Genomic DNA, 14515 nt, shown 5'->3' on the forward strand with positions numbered 1-14515 from the left:
CTGAGATAGGCTCCAGCGCCCCCCGCGACCCCGAAGGGATTAAGCGGTAGAAAATGGATGGATGGATGGATTCAGTCCCATTTGACCGTCCATTACACATGAGGTTATACTGAAAAAAAAAAAAAGAAAACCAACAGAGGCAAAACCTATAGTTTCTATGTTTAAATACAAAAATGGTAAATAGTACCCTGGACAAAAAAGAAAAAAAAACTATAATATTAACATACAGTGGTTCCTCCGCTTACGAGTGGCATACCTCACAAATTTTTGGAGATATGAGTTGTTTCTCTGAAGACTTTTTCTTTGAAGGGGTCAGATTATGATTTGTTTCAACATTTAAAACACTTCCTTGTTGTAATGTTAAAATTTTGCATAGATTATGTTTTACAAATTGTTTTCAAGCTGCTTTCTGACCGTCTCTTCAGAATTCATTGCGGTCTTATTTACGTGGCTCCACTTCGACAGCATTTCCTCCCCGCTATCATTGTTGTAGCTTTTAGCGCTTCCATAGCGAGTCTACTGACAGATATAAGTTTGAACTATACGCTATTTTGCATTACAAATGGCAACAACGGAGGATGTATGCGCATTTACCAGCCAGTCTGCCCCACAACAAGAGGATAGCGAAAAAAAGAGGCTTATTGACTCCAGTGTTTGACTACAATGGCGGACACGTCCATAGCTCTTCGGGGAAAACTTCACCGTTAATGGATAATCCGCTGACGCCACCAATGGGAAAAACGCCACTAATGGGGAAAATTCCAAACTGATCGTTTAGCGGAAGTATGAAGGAAGGCAAGATAGTTTTATAAATATCTCTGCAATGCCTACGGGTTTTGATTTCAAATTTTCAGGACGTATGCAAATCCCAAATACACAAAAGCAGGCACAAACAGGTAAGAAAAGTTGGGTTTGCATAGAAGGGCCCCTTTAAGTTGTGAGCAAAAATGTGGGTTATGAGCCAGCTTCAGATACCTCCTTACCACTATTTAGCGTAACAAATGTCGCAGTGAGCCCTGCCCAACATCCCGTGTCTCACTCGCTAGCATTAGTTGATAGCAGATCAATAGCTAGAGAGACAAAACTTCCAACCGTGTGTCCAAAGAAAGTGATTGTGAAGGAGGGTGCTAAGAAGAATCACCACCAGCTTTATTTGCCAAGTATATTTAACACACAAGGAATTTGACTTGGTAGACTGTGATCTCTTTGTTCAACACTAGAAACAAAGAAAAATGCAACAACTACGCGAGAGCACAGTACCGTGGTAGCCATCCGCTGCGCCATCTTGGTAGGAAAACAACAGGGAACCGTTAAAGAACACAAATATGTTAAAATTATTTCTGAATGGCGGCCATCTATCAATGAAATCATGATAAAGCTGCCTATGGTGTATTTGATGGAGAAGCACCAGGAAGGGGATATCGTACAAGTCCGCTATCCAAGGTAAATGTTGTACATTATTACTGCTGTACATTACTTAATAAAAATTGACTTACGGTAAATTCCGGGCTATAAGCCGCTACTTTTTCCCTAAACTTTGAACCTTGCAACTTACAAAACGGTGCGGCTAACTTATGAATCTTTCCAATTGCCAATGAAGCTTGCGTCATTAGCATTAGCTGATATGCTAACATGTCTAAAAGTGTCTGTGTTAGCATTATTAACTTATAATTTCATTATTTTTGTATTGTTTCAGCTTCACAAATTCCTCAATAAATTCACCAACACATCAATGTGGAGTTTTTGAGTCTATTAAGCTGATTGGAGAGCTAGCTTCCACAACGAGTGGGTCCATGACGGTGACTTCTCTTTTGTTCGAACAGCAATTTTACTGCAGTGATACAGGTGCTGTTTGGAAACAATTAAGGTATGTAAATAAACATTTACAAAATATTTCTGTGTAAATAACTCATTTCACAATGTAAATATCTGCGGCTTGTAGTCAGGTGCGGCTAATACATGGAAAAAAAGTTTTTCTTCTAAAATTTTGTGGGTGTGGCTTATATACTGGTTCGCTCTATAGTCCCCAAATATAGGGTAATACAACTATTTATTAAATTAGTTGTTTGTCGTACATTGTATAGTTTTATTTTTTTCATACAATATTCATTAACTAGAAGTTTGTTTTTCCCATAAGAAGCATGTTACATATTAAAAGTGTGGTGTTTTTGGGGGCTCTGAACAGATATTTTAAAATCGATATCAATGGGCAACAATGGTTTGAGATATGACTATTTTGAGTTACAATTTCCATCACAACACCAATTCAACTCGTAAGCCAAAGTACAGCTGAATAACCAAAATCTGTGTAGCTGGCAGTTTAAAAAAATAAATACATGTCCCTGCATAGTATAGCTTCACTTTGGATTGGTTTTAAAATGTAGAATAAACAAGAAGGCAAAATGCAAAAATGTCCCCCTGGTTCTGGATCCTTATATTTTTCTACACATGGCCCTTGACGAAAAACATTTGGACAAACCATGCCTTACTGTACATGAAAAACTAGAATATAATTTTCATTTTCATTTTTAGTCACATCAACGTCGTGAATTATTTAGCTGTGAAATATGCACACATTTCCGCCATAAGTACAGTTTTACAACTTCTTCCTGAGATACATTAAGAGGATCAAAATCAGTCCTGAATAAGATGAAAAGAGGAAACTGTAAAAATACTGGTCCTCTCTCTTTCCAAAGTTAGTCCAAATTCATGCTGCTTAATGCAGAAAGAAAATCTAAAAATAAACCATTCTTAAGAAAAAAACGGTTAAGAGTGTAACTATTATAATTATTATCTAGCCAACTTACATACGTATTATTCCGGACATGAATCATAGCGGAGCTAATTTCTTTTCACTGTTTAAATGTTAACAGAGGTCAAAGTGAGCTTGAACCTGTGGCGTCATGTCATGTTATTAAAATGCACATACCTGACACCTGAGCATGTGCTGAGGGCCACCCAGGAATGCGGATGTCCTCCGACGTGGCCGTGATAGAAGCAGTGATCCTGGAAGAAAAACCATAGTGGCTTTAAGGTACATTGCACTTACATAGCCAATACCAGGTGATCCAAGTACTTTAATAGCAGACATAAAGAAATGACGATATAGTAATTTGCTTCTTAGCCCAAATCGTATTACAACAGCACATTATAATTGACCAAATTCTAGTTTGATGTCGAAGTGAAAAGCAAACAAGCTTCTGTGACGCTTTGTGAACTTTTGGTGAAATGAAAAGCAGCTGGAAGGCTCTTATTACCAGCTGCTGATGTTAAAAGAGATTTTATCGCCACTAGCTTTAAATTATGCAAGCAGGTTATTATTATTATTTTTTTATCATCCCAAATTGTCAGTTCATCAGAGCGTGAAATGAGCTCTTTCATTCCAGCTCAGTTATAGCGAACATACAAATTAATTGTCAGCGAGAAAGAACAGTTTCTCCAGCCGCCCCCTCCCACCACCACACACACACACACACACACACACACACACACACACACACACACACACACACACACACACACACACACACACACACACACACACACACACACACACACACACACACACACACACACACACACACACACACACACACACACGCAAACATCCAGCAATTAGTGTGCTGATAGAATTTGATGTGAATACCGCTGCTATGATTTGTGCGCACACAGCTTGCAGCATGCACGTACAGGTGTGATCTCACGTACTGTATATCATCTTTTTAAACACAAAGGTGCATGATTGGATGTGAACAGTGCACTGCATAGCACATTATCAAAGGGGCTGAAGAAAAAAAAAAAAATAAATAAATAAAAATTATATATATATATATATATATATACAGTATATGTATATATATGTATATATATACATATATAAATGTATATATATACATATACATATATATATATATATATATATATATATATATATATATATATATATATATATATATATATATATATATATATATATATATATATATATATATATATATATATATATATATATATATATATATATACATATAATTATATACACATATCCAAGCAGAGGTACTAAAAGGTAACAAGTGTATTAAATATAAAAATATGCCAATTAAAAAGCTACACTAAATAACACACACTTTCCCCTTGTATCCTCAGTGTACAAACATGTATATTTTAAATAACATATTTATTTTGCCAAATTACAAATGCAGCGGGGGGTTAGGAGGTGATGGAGGAGGAGGAGGAGGTCCCATCCCTAGAGGAGGCGGCCACCGTTTTACCTGAGGTGGCCTGCATTATAAAATTACCCCCAACTATAATTCCTTTTGGAAGACAAAGCTCACAAGTGGTAATTTAATAACACTCTCAGCCAAATCAGTTTAGTGGAGGCAAAAGTCAAAGGGAAAAGAAAATGCAGAAATTAAATCCTCTGTAATGCAAGTGGAAAATCATCTTTGTATGCGTAGGATGATGCAGGATGCAATACTGACAAATCTTTTAACTTCATACTCCTCACTTTTGACTGCATGACTCTGTGTGCATGTTTTGTTATTTCCACCCACCCCCACGCAACTTGCTCGTGATCGGTCGGATCTTACGGCTCCGCTCTTTATGCTAATGAACCCGGTGAGAGGGAGCCGTGTTGTTCCTGTGCCAAGACATTTTCAAAGAATGAATTTTAAAAGCGTACAGAATGGCCTGTGTGAGGTTCAATGCACTTAGTAGAATATTTAGTCGGATCCCAAATGTGTGCACAAGGATTCACCATAGGGATGGGCGATACGGCCTAAAATCTCTATCGCAATATATATTGCAAGCTCCTACAATAACGATATAAATCACGATACATTATTTGGCATATAAATGATAATACAACCATTTCAAAATGGGTTAGAAAGGCTTCTAATTTGGCTGCTGACATACACAGTAACATGTCATTTCCGGTTGTATTATTTTATCAAAACTATTATTGATCCACTTGGTAATTTTACAGTCAATCGTTGGTTATGTTCTGTTGTAACATGGTTTTAGCTGCACTTCTACTAAAATATAATAAGCAGTTATTCATCTGTTTGGCTACATCACATTAGTTTTGGGCGATTATGTATTGATCCAATACAAGGTACCGTATTTTTCGGATTATAAATCGCAGTTTTTTTCATAGTTTGGGCGGGGGTGCGATTTATACTCTAAAGCGACTTATGTGTGAAATTATTAACACATTACCGTAAAATATCAAATATTATTTAGCTCATTCATGTAAGAGACTAGACGTATAAGAGTTCATTGGATTTAGCAATTAGGAGTGACAGATTGTTTGGTAAACGTATAGCATGTTCTATATGTTATAGTTATTTGAATGACTCTTACCATAATATGTTACGTTAACATACCAGGCACATTCTCAGTTGGTAGTTTATGCGTCATATAACGTACACTTATTCAGCCTGTTGTTCACTATTCTTTTTTTTATTTTAAATTGCCTTTCAAACGTCTATTCTTGGTGTTGGAATTTATCAAATACATTTCCCCAAAAAATGCGACTTATATATGTTTTTTTCCTTCTTTATTATGCATTTTCGGCTGGTGCGATTTATACTCCGGAGCGATTTATAATCCGAAAAATACGGTAGTTACATCGGCAGTATTGTATTATACCAATAATGACAACAAAAATGTTCAAGATTATTGAATGATTGATATTTTGATCACAATTATAACCAGACAAAAACACAGGATGATGGTGTAGCAATAGCAATAAAATATTTATATAATTCCCTACTATTGGCTCTGATTTAAATCATTTGGTGTTTGCCCTTATATGGGAACTGCACTTTTTTTTTTTTAAATTTTGCTTATCGTTCACAGTCATTATGAGAGACAAGAACATACGTCTTTTGAATTTTTTTTTAAACGATTTTAAAGATGTGGCTAATGGGAGTCACCGTTGTAGCCTTCAAAGCTCTCTAAAACAACTTTAAAACCCCCCAGCAACGTTTTATATACACACTGCAAGTCTATATATAATGTACTAACAATCACGTTCATAACAAAATGTAATATGTTCAATATTAACCGTATTTTGATCATTTTAAACATTTCTTCCACGCTTTGATTTCTGTTTCCATAGCAGTGCACGCCTAATATGTGGCAACATGTGTGTTCCTACTTCCGGAATCAAACACAAGAGTGTTTTTTAATCATGGTAACAGACAACGAAGACGACTATTTTTGAAGAAATGAGGATTGTTGATGTTTTTCAGTCAGCATTGTGTTGTGCATTACAAACTCAAATGCGTTACGTGTTGTTGTAGAAGCTAGCTCATCTCCTGCCGTAGTTAGCTTTTACGGCTAATACCGATGTGTTACTACGATAGAAAAAGAGTTCCTCAGTGTCCACTTCTACAATAACAATGTCGCTGCAGCTTGGTTATTATATTGGATGTGAAACGTAAATAAAGTATTGTTGACAGTTTTTGAATGCATTTGAAAGTGATTTATAGGTAGAATTGATTGCTCCCATTAGCTGCATTACTAGCCACCTAGAACGAGCCGATTTTTACATGTTAGAAGGCAAAAAAAATAAAAATAACTTGTATTCTTGTCTCTCATAATTATTGTAAATGATTGGCAAAATTCTCCAAAAAGTGCAGTTTGTGCAGCCCTTTGAGGCAATTGTGATTAAGGGCTATATAAATCAACTTTGATTGATTGATTGTACATTATTGTTTTATACTTGTTCACTGGGTGTTTACACTGTCTTTAGAGACATCAACTGTAAGTTATTATTTAAAATATTTACTTGAAACAGTAGATATTCCTGCATAATTATTTGCACTTAGAAATACTAGTTTGTAGTAATAACTATGACATTTTAACATTTAGTTTGTATTCAATTACAGTAAATATGTTTATTCTAAGCATTTCTGCTAATTCATTTTACACACTATGGCATTTTTATCAAGCTTTTTTGTGTGGATATATACCGCAATAATATCGTACCGAGCCTTAATACCGTGATATCATCGTACCGTGAGATTTTGATACCGTTACATCCTTAATATTTTGTTGCAATCACTTTCCCAAAAAATTGGCATGCTGGCTCATCTGTGCTAATGTCTTTATTCATCTTTCTCATTTGGTTTGAAGCCGAAATATTCCCACATTTGGCTTTTCAATCATCTTTTTTCTTCCTAATTTTTAATACGTTACCTTGCTGTGATTCTCACTTGTGACTAGCAAGGCTTTGTCGGTGCACCCTTTGTGTGTCAACAACCACCTCTGCCTCCACCCGAAGAGACAAAGGGTTTTGTGGTATGGTGATTACCGGTATATAATTGTGCCTTGAGCGAAACTGTATTGTTCTAAAAGATAATGCACATTTGCAAGTAGCAATGATGTTAACGTATTTGGCATCCCTCTTGGGGTTGCCGGACTGGAGCCTATCCCAGCTGCACTCGGACAGAGGGCAGGGTACACTCTGGACAAGTCGCCACCTTATTGTAGGGCCAGCACAGATAGACAGACAACATTCACACCAACATTCGCACACTAGGGCCAATTTAGTGTTAACAATCAACCAATAGGCCTACTTTGGAGGTGGGAGAAAGCTGCAGTACCCGGTGCAAATTGCACATTCACGAGGAAAGCATACAAACTCCACACAGAAAGGCTGTGAGCCCGGTAACGGAACCCAGGCTTTTCTCACTGTGAGGAATGAGGGCTAACCACCGTGCTGCCTGTTGGTGATAACCGCTGTGCTGATGACCGTATGTAGCATCTTCATTTTAAAATGGTAATGTTTACATTTGAAAACGTCTTTGTTTATTTTGGGTCTTGCATAACTACACAAACACTCAGGTTAGGTGGTATTTTATATTTTTCTACATTTGTTTTACTGTTGAGTAAACATTTTAAATATTTTCTATGTTCATCTTATTATTATTATTATGTTATGTTTGCTTCATATGTTAACTACAAAATGAACTAATCTGTAGTTTCTATAGTTTTAGTACAGACAGTTTAAAACTAGCAGATTAAAAACAATATAAAAAAATTGTGATATTTAGTATCAGATGATAGGAAAACAATTGTTGTGATATATACACACACACACATATATATATATACACATATATATATATATATATATATATATATATATATATATATATATATATATATATATATATATATACACTACCGTTCAAAAGTTTGGGGTCACATTGAAATGTCCTTATTTTTGAAGGAAAAGCACTGTACTTTTCAATGAAGATAACTTTAAACTAGTCTTAACTTTAAAGAAATACACTCTATACATTGCTAATGTGGTAAATGACTATTCTAGCTGCAAATGTCTGGTTTTTGGTGCAATATCTACATAGGTGTATAGAGGCCCATTTCCAGCAACTATCATTCCAGTGTTCTAATGGTACAATGTGTTTGCTCATTGGCTCAGAAGGCTAATTGATGATTAGAAAACCCTTGTGCAATCATGTTCACACATCTGAAAACAGTTTAGCTCGTTACAGAAGCTACAAAACTGACGTTCCTTTGAGCAGATTGAGTTTGTGGAGCATCACATTTGTGAGGTCAATTAAACGCTCAAAATGGCCTGAAAAAGAGAACTTTCATCTGAAACTCGACAGTCTATTCTTGTTCTTAGAAATCAAGGCTATTCCACAAAATTGTTTGGGTGACCCCAAACTTTTCAACGGTAGTGTATATATATATATATTTTTTTTGCACAAGAGTGTTCACTCTGTTCATTTTATTTCGCTATTGAACAAATACACCCTTGTGAGGGTAGACCAGGGGTGGGCAATTCATTTTTACCGGGGGCCGCATGAGCAACCCGAGCACTGCTGGAGGGCCACACTGACAATATTTCAATTAAATTTTGCTCAAATTATTTTTGATATACCGTAAGATAGATAATAATAATATTTTCATTTAACCTAACTTATCTTTATACAAAAGCAGATGGCTTTTGATGGTTTTATTTTTAACACTTTCTTACACAACACTTCCTGATGTATATTACAATACAAAAATTTCAATTTCTGTCACTTTATCCTGCATCCTCTTTGTTGTAAAACCTTTATTTAACCAGATAAGAAAACGTTGTGAACGTAGCACGCCTGTAAGGTGATTGGCGAAGAAGGAGGAAGCGTTGCTGTTGCGGAAATGAGGAGTGAGGATTGGTTTTCCTTTTGGAAAGAACGAGATAAGTTGAGCAGTGTTAGTATAGCATGCTCAATAAAAGTTTAAAAAGTGCATCAGACTTGGTGTGCACTTCTTCTGGACGCTACAATTGATGTCAGAAGTGGGATGAAATGCCTCCCAGTTCGCCTTGCCATCAAACCTGGGAGTCTTCATTGAGGGCGGAATTCCCCCCGTGGCAAGCAGCGTGGCTGCACCTGTAAACGCTCTCTCTCTCTCTCTCTCTTTGCGGCGAGCTCCTCACGTGGCACGTACCTCCCGATGACGTAGCACACAAACAGTGCAGTATGCGCAAAGTTTTACTTCTGCCACCAATTGTAGTGTCCAGAAGAAGTGCACATCAAGTCTGACGCTCTTTTTAAACTTTTATTGAGCAAGCTATACTAACACAGCTCAACTTATCTCGTTCCTTCCACACGCACGTCTCCTCACTCCTCATTTACGCAACTCAAGAAGACAACATCTACTTCAGCAGGTCGTTACACTATATTCTTTAAACACAGCAACGTGTGTACCACAAATAAGCACACAGCTTTACCTTTACTTGTCTTGTTGAAAACACGCCATTCGTCATCAACTTTTCTCTTTTTAGTCGCTGTGCGCCTTCCCTCACAGGACATACGCACATATAACACTTTTCAAAATAAAAGCAGCACAGTTGTATTGCACGCACGACAAAGATGTTTTTTTAAATTTATTTTGTAATTTGAGATTGCAGCTGCGCGCACGAGCATACGTCCACACGGAAGTAATACAAATAACGCTTTTCAAAACAAAAGCAGCACCGTTGTATTGCACACTCGAAATAGATGCTTTTTAAAATTTATTTTGTAATTTATAATTGGCCTCACGCGGGCCGGACAGGGACGTACAAAGGGCCGGATGCGGCCCGCGGGCCGCACAATGCCCAGGTCTGGGGTAGACCAATACACAGATTGAACCCTGTTGTTTTTGTTATAGAGACAAAGAAAACAAACACATACGTACATGGCAATTTGTCGACGCCACAAAATGTATCAAGTTCATTGCATTTATCCTTCAATTAATTGATTGTCAGCCTAGGCCTAGTCACAATAAACCTACTATAAAACCTATTGACTCTTTATAGCTTTGTGTCACACCGCGGTGAGGGAAGTTCTGTTTTGGGGTTGTCTGGTGAACTTCCTGTTTTATGTTGGAAAGTCTAACCCTCCTCTCAATTCAGGCCACTTGCCCTTCCTCCTGTGTCACTGGTCTGATGTCTTTCCTGATTGCTTGATTGTGCCCCCCCCCTGTGTCACCCTCCCTCATGTGTATATAGCCCTCGTCTTCCCCTGTCTTGTTGCCAGAGTATATCGTCTCACCGTGTACCGCCAGCCGCCTTCCACAGTTTTGTCAAAGTCGCTAAGTATTGCCTTGCTTTGTTCCTTGATTTCTTTGTACCTTCTGAAGAAGAGTGATTTTGATTTGCTAACATTTTTGGTCAGTTTTTGTTTGAGCTAATTTCATAGTGCTCTGCCTTCTTTTTTCCCTCCTCTTGGAGCGCTTTAATTTGCAGTTTTCTTAGCTCTTTATAGTGTAGTTTCTGTTTATAGCCTTTTGTCTCTTCCACTTGGTGAGCGATTTTCTTTTGGTGTAGCTAATCATAGATTTTTGTTTTTTGTTAGTAGATAGTGTAAATTTTGCTATCGCCATTTATCCTCCCTCGGGAGTGATTTTCTGTTCATTATTTTGCGCCCTGTGCTACGTTTCTTTTGATGGTTACTCTCGTGTATCAAGTCTAAAGTTTATAGCCATTTGTGTTATGATCCGCTGCCCGGATCATGTTCTATTTGGTTTTTGGACTCCCTTAGTTCTGTTTCAGCACCCCTGTTTTGTGTCTCCTTGGTTACCATGGGTGCTGATTGGTTGCAGCTGCCTCTGATTAGTGTCTGGGATGCTCACCTGCTGCCAGGCACTAATCATAGTGCTATTTATTCCCGTTTCTTTCCACACTCAGTCCGGCATGTAGGGATAGAAGGGAATGAGGGAGTGGATATTCTGGCCAAACAATCACTCAGATCACACACTGTAGATATGGACATACCGTTATGTAGGGAAGAAGGTAAATCAATAATCAAGAAACATGTGGGTAAAGTGTGGCAAGAATATTGGGACATCCAAGACACGGGAAGACACCTTTACAACATACAGAAACACGTTGGGTTGGGAAGGAGGAGGGGCAGGAGCCGGAGGGAAGAAGCAGTGATCACACGACTTAGGATAGGGCACACAGGACTGAATAGTTCACTACACAGGATAGGAAAACACCCTGATGGCAGATGTGACCAATGTGGGCAGGATGAAAGTGTCCAGCATGTGTTGTTAGAATGTAGAGGGTATGAGGAGGAAAGGAGGACGCTAACAGCAGCGGCAGAGGAATCCAGGATGGTATTAAGTGTTGGGAACCTGCTAGGAGCAGAGGCAGAAGCTATGCTCAAGCATCTTATGGCATATCTGATAGACACAGGCCTAATGGAGAGGATTTAAGTTCCCTATTTAGTTGTTTTGTTTCTTTATTTCTTTATTTAATTTTTTTTTATTTTCTTTATTTTTCTTATTATTTATTTTGTTAATTATTATTTGTATTTATTTTGAATCCCAATTTACAGTCCCACACTCCAGTCCAGTAGGTGGCGGTAATGCACCTTTGTTGGTTTGCCAACCGCCAATAAACTCCATAGAAGAAGAAGAAGAACACTCAGTCCGGCTTCCTAATTTGCTTCACGCAACAGTTGACGGCGGTTTTGATTCCTGCTCTTTACATACTAGCTTCCACGCTAGGTTATTTTGTTATGATAGCTTCCACGCTAAGCTCCTTTTTGTTTGCTAGTTCCCACGCTAGCCCCCTTAGCTTTTGCCTTCCGTGCTATGAGCACGCTTTTGTTTGTTACCGCCTGATTTATTGGTAAATAAATAATTTCCTACCTGCACGCTGTGTCCGGAGTCCGTCTGTATCTTGGGAAAACGACCCCCGCTGCACCATGCGCCCAGATTGTCACAATTTGTTTATTCACTCTGTCTAAAGAGAGTTCTTAAACTGCTGAATAAAAGCCTGCGTCAATCGTTCCCCGTCTGCAACTGAGTCCTCATTCTTGCCAAGACTTAACACTTTGTAAGGGAGTAAACTTACAGAATCATCAAATATCTATTTTTTCCCCAAAATATGTGATGTTTTATCATTCTACTATTGCAAATAAAAATACAGCATTGTGCTAATTTTTTCTACATTTGTTCTATTGTTGAGTAAACATTTTAAATATTTTCTATGTTCATCTTTTTTGACTTGTTATGTTTGCTTCATATGTTAACTAAATAATGAACTAATCTCTAGTTTCTATAGTTTTAGTACAGATGGTTTAAAACTGGCAGATTAAAAACAATATAAAAAATTATATTTAATATCGGATGATAGGAAAAAAACGATTGTGATATATAATTTTTGTAAGGGGGTAAACTTACAGAATCATCAAATACCTATTTTTCCCCAAAATATGTGTTATCATTCTATTGCAAGTAAAAAATACAGCATTGTGCTACATTTGCATTTGCTTTGTACTTACAGTGTAATTGTGATTGGTCACAGTCACTGGCTTTCCATCGTCTGTGTAGTAGGTTTCTGTGAAGTCTGCACCCAAAAGCTCACTGGGTAAAAAAAGCGAAAAAAAAAAGCAGTTATGAGTGATTATGATTTAATTTATTTGAAGCCAACACAGGTGCTGCAAATGTCAAAACACAGGCTTCAAACACAGCAGAATGCATGCAGTTTTGTAGCAATGCTGACATGTTAGTCACATGTTAATGACTAACAAGAAAGCATCAAAACATTCTTTTGTCTGTGAGAATGCACACCGTGTTGAATAGGAATACCATCAGGCCGGTTCATTCATAATGACACACAGTCACATGCTGAATATTAAATAAAGCCTCTCTGTGCAAGCAGTCATTAAGGAGAAAACACATCCATCTATAACCATCAAAGGCTGTGTGCATTAGCACCAGTCAATTCTAATCGCTACAGATTACACCTAGCTGGTTTTAATTAAAGTCAGCAATAAGAAGGAGTGCTATAGCATTCTTATCGAGAGGTTAGAGTGAGGAAAGCAAAAAAAAAGGCTTAATTAAATTGGTTTCATTTTATCCAGCCAAAAGCAACAAAGAGGGTTGAGGCATGTTTTTCCTGTAGCAACATCGAATCATCACTTTTCTTGTCCACATAAAAAAAAAACATATAATGTTCACAGGCAGGCCTCTGGGGAAAAAAGAGGCAGAAAATCAATGGCTTGGCTGCAGTTAATGTAATTATGTAGAATTCCCGGCCTTCTCTCAGTGACATCTGGAAAAACAGAACAAGCAGATGCGCTCCAACGATCGACAACAATTACACACAGCAGAGCAGACGCACGAGTGGTGTCACAAAAACAATGTTCCTATATATTACTGTTCCTATACTGAATGCTCGCTGTCATCGATCATTGTGCTTGCTGTTAAATTTCACTTCAAAATACTTCCTGACTAGCCTTTGGATAAAACTCAATCAATCAATCAATCAATGTTTATTTATATAGCCCGTACCTAATTTAGAGCAAATGACCTGCATTTAAGTAAACCATTTGAATTATTTTCCTGTGAGACATTCTAAAAATAAAATTGAAATTGTGGTCATATACTGCAGTATTTTTTTTAAGTTAATTTGAGTTATGGAAGCGAGTAATAACCTGATTAATCATGGTTCATATAAATGGAAAAATTGTGATTAATCTGATAGAAAAATATCATTTGACAGCACTAATATAGATATAACGTAATATTAACAGTGTAGCAATGTGAGCAAAACTAGAAAAAAAACAAGGACTTTTTTATAATAGAATAGACGAGAAGTGAAAAATATCGATCATAGCATGCTAGTATCCATACATCTTGTAGCCATCTGTACATTCAGTACCTCACCAGCCATGAGCCTCACCGTATGTCCCACGTGTGTTGCTGCACATACTGTATTTTAAATCACAAAAAAACGTACATAAAAAGCCTTAAACCCATCAGAAATCAACCTGCTATTTCTGATGGGTTTAAGGCTTTTTATGTACGTTTTTTTGTGATTTAAAATACAGTATGTGCAGCAACACACGTGGGACATACGGTGAGGCTTTACAATTGGAATTTGGAATAATATCTCAAAAAAATACAAATTAGAGGATGAAAGAAAGATACTAGGATGGTTGACACGTGATCCCAATTTCAAGCCTGGGTTCGAAGATCATGGGTTTAAACAGTGGGAACG

At 37.3% G+C, this 14515-nt stretch overlaps 1 protein-coding gene across 1 annotated transcript in view; it reads right to left on the reverse strand.

Moving 5' to 3' along the window:
* Positions 1–14515, reverse strand: part of LOC133661671 (disintegrin and metalloproteinase domain-containing protein 33-like) — a 141256-nt gene that overhangs the window by 37822 nt on the left and 88919 nt on the right. Inside the window, exons 4-5 of the mRNA XM_062065057.1 lie at positions 12795–12876; positions 2930–3006 (exon numbers count right to left, since the gene is read on the reverse strand). Of these exons, the coding sequence (XP_061921041.1) occupies positions 2930–3006; positions 12795–12876 (159 nt within the window). The remainder of the gene's footprint in view (positions 1–2929; positions 3007–12794; positions 12877–14515) is intronic.

This window comes from Entelurus aequoreus, linkage group LG12 (assembly GCF_033978785.1).
Source record: "Entelurus aequoreus isolate RoL-2023_Sb linkage group LG12, RoL_Eaeq_v1.1, whole genome shotgun sequence".
Taxonomy (NCBI): domain Eukaryota; kingdom Metazoa; phylum Chordata; class Actinopteri; order Syngnathiformes; family Syngnathidae; genus Entelurus; species Entelurus aequoreus.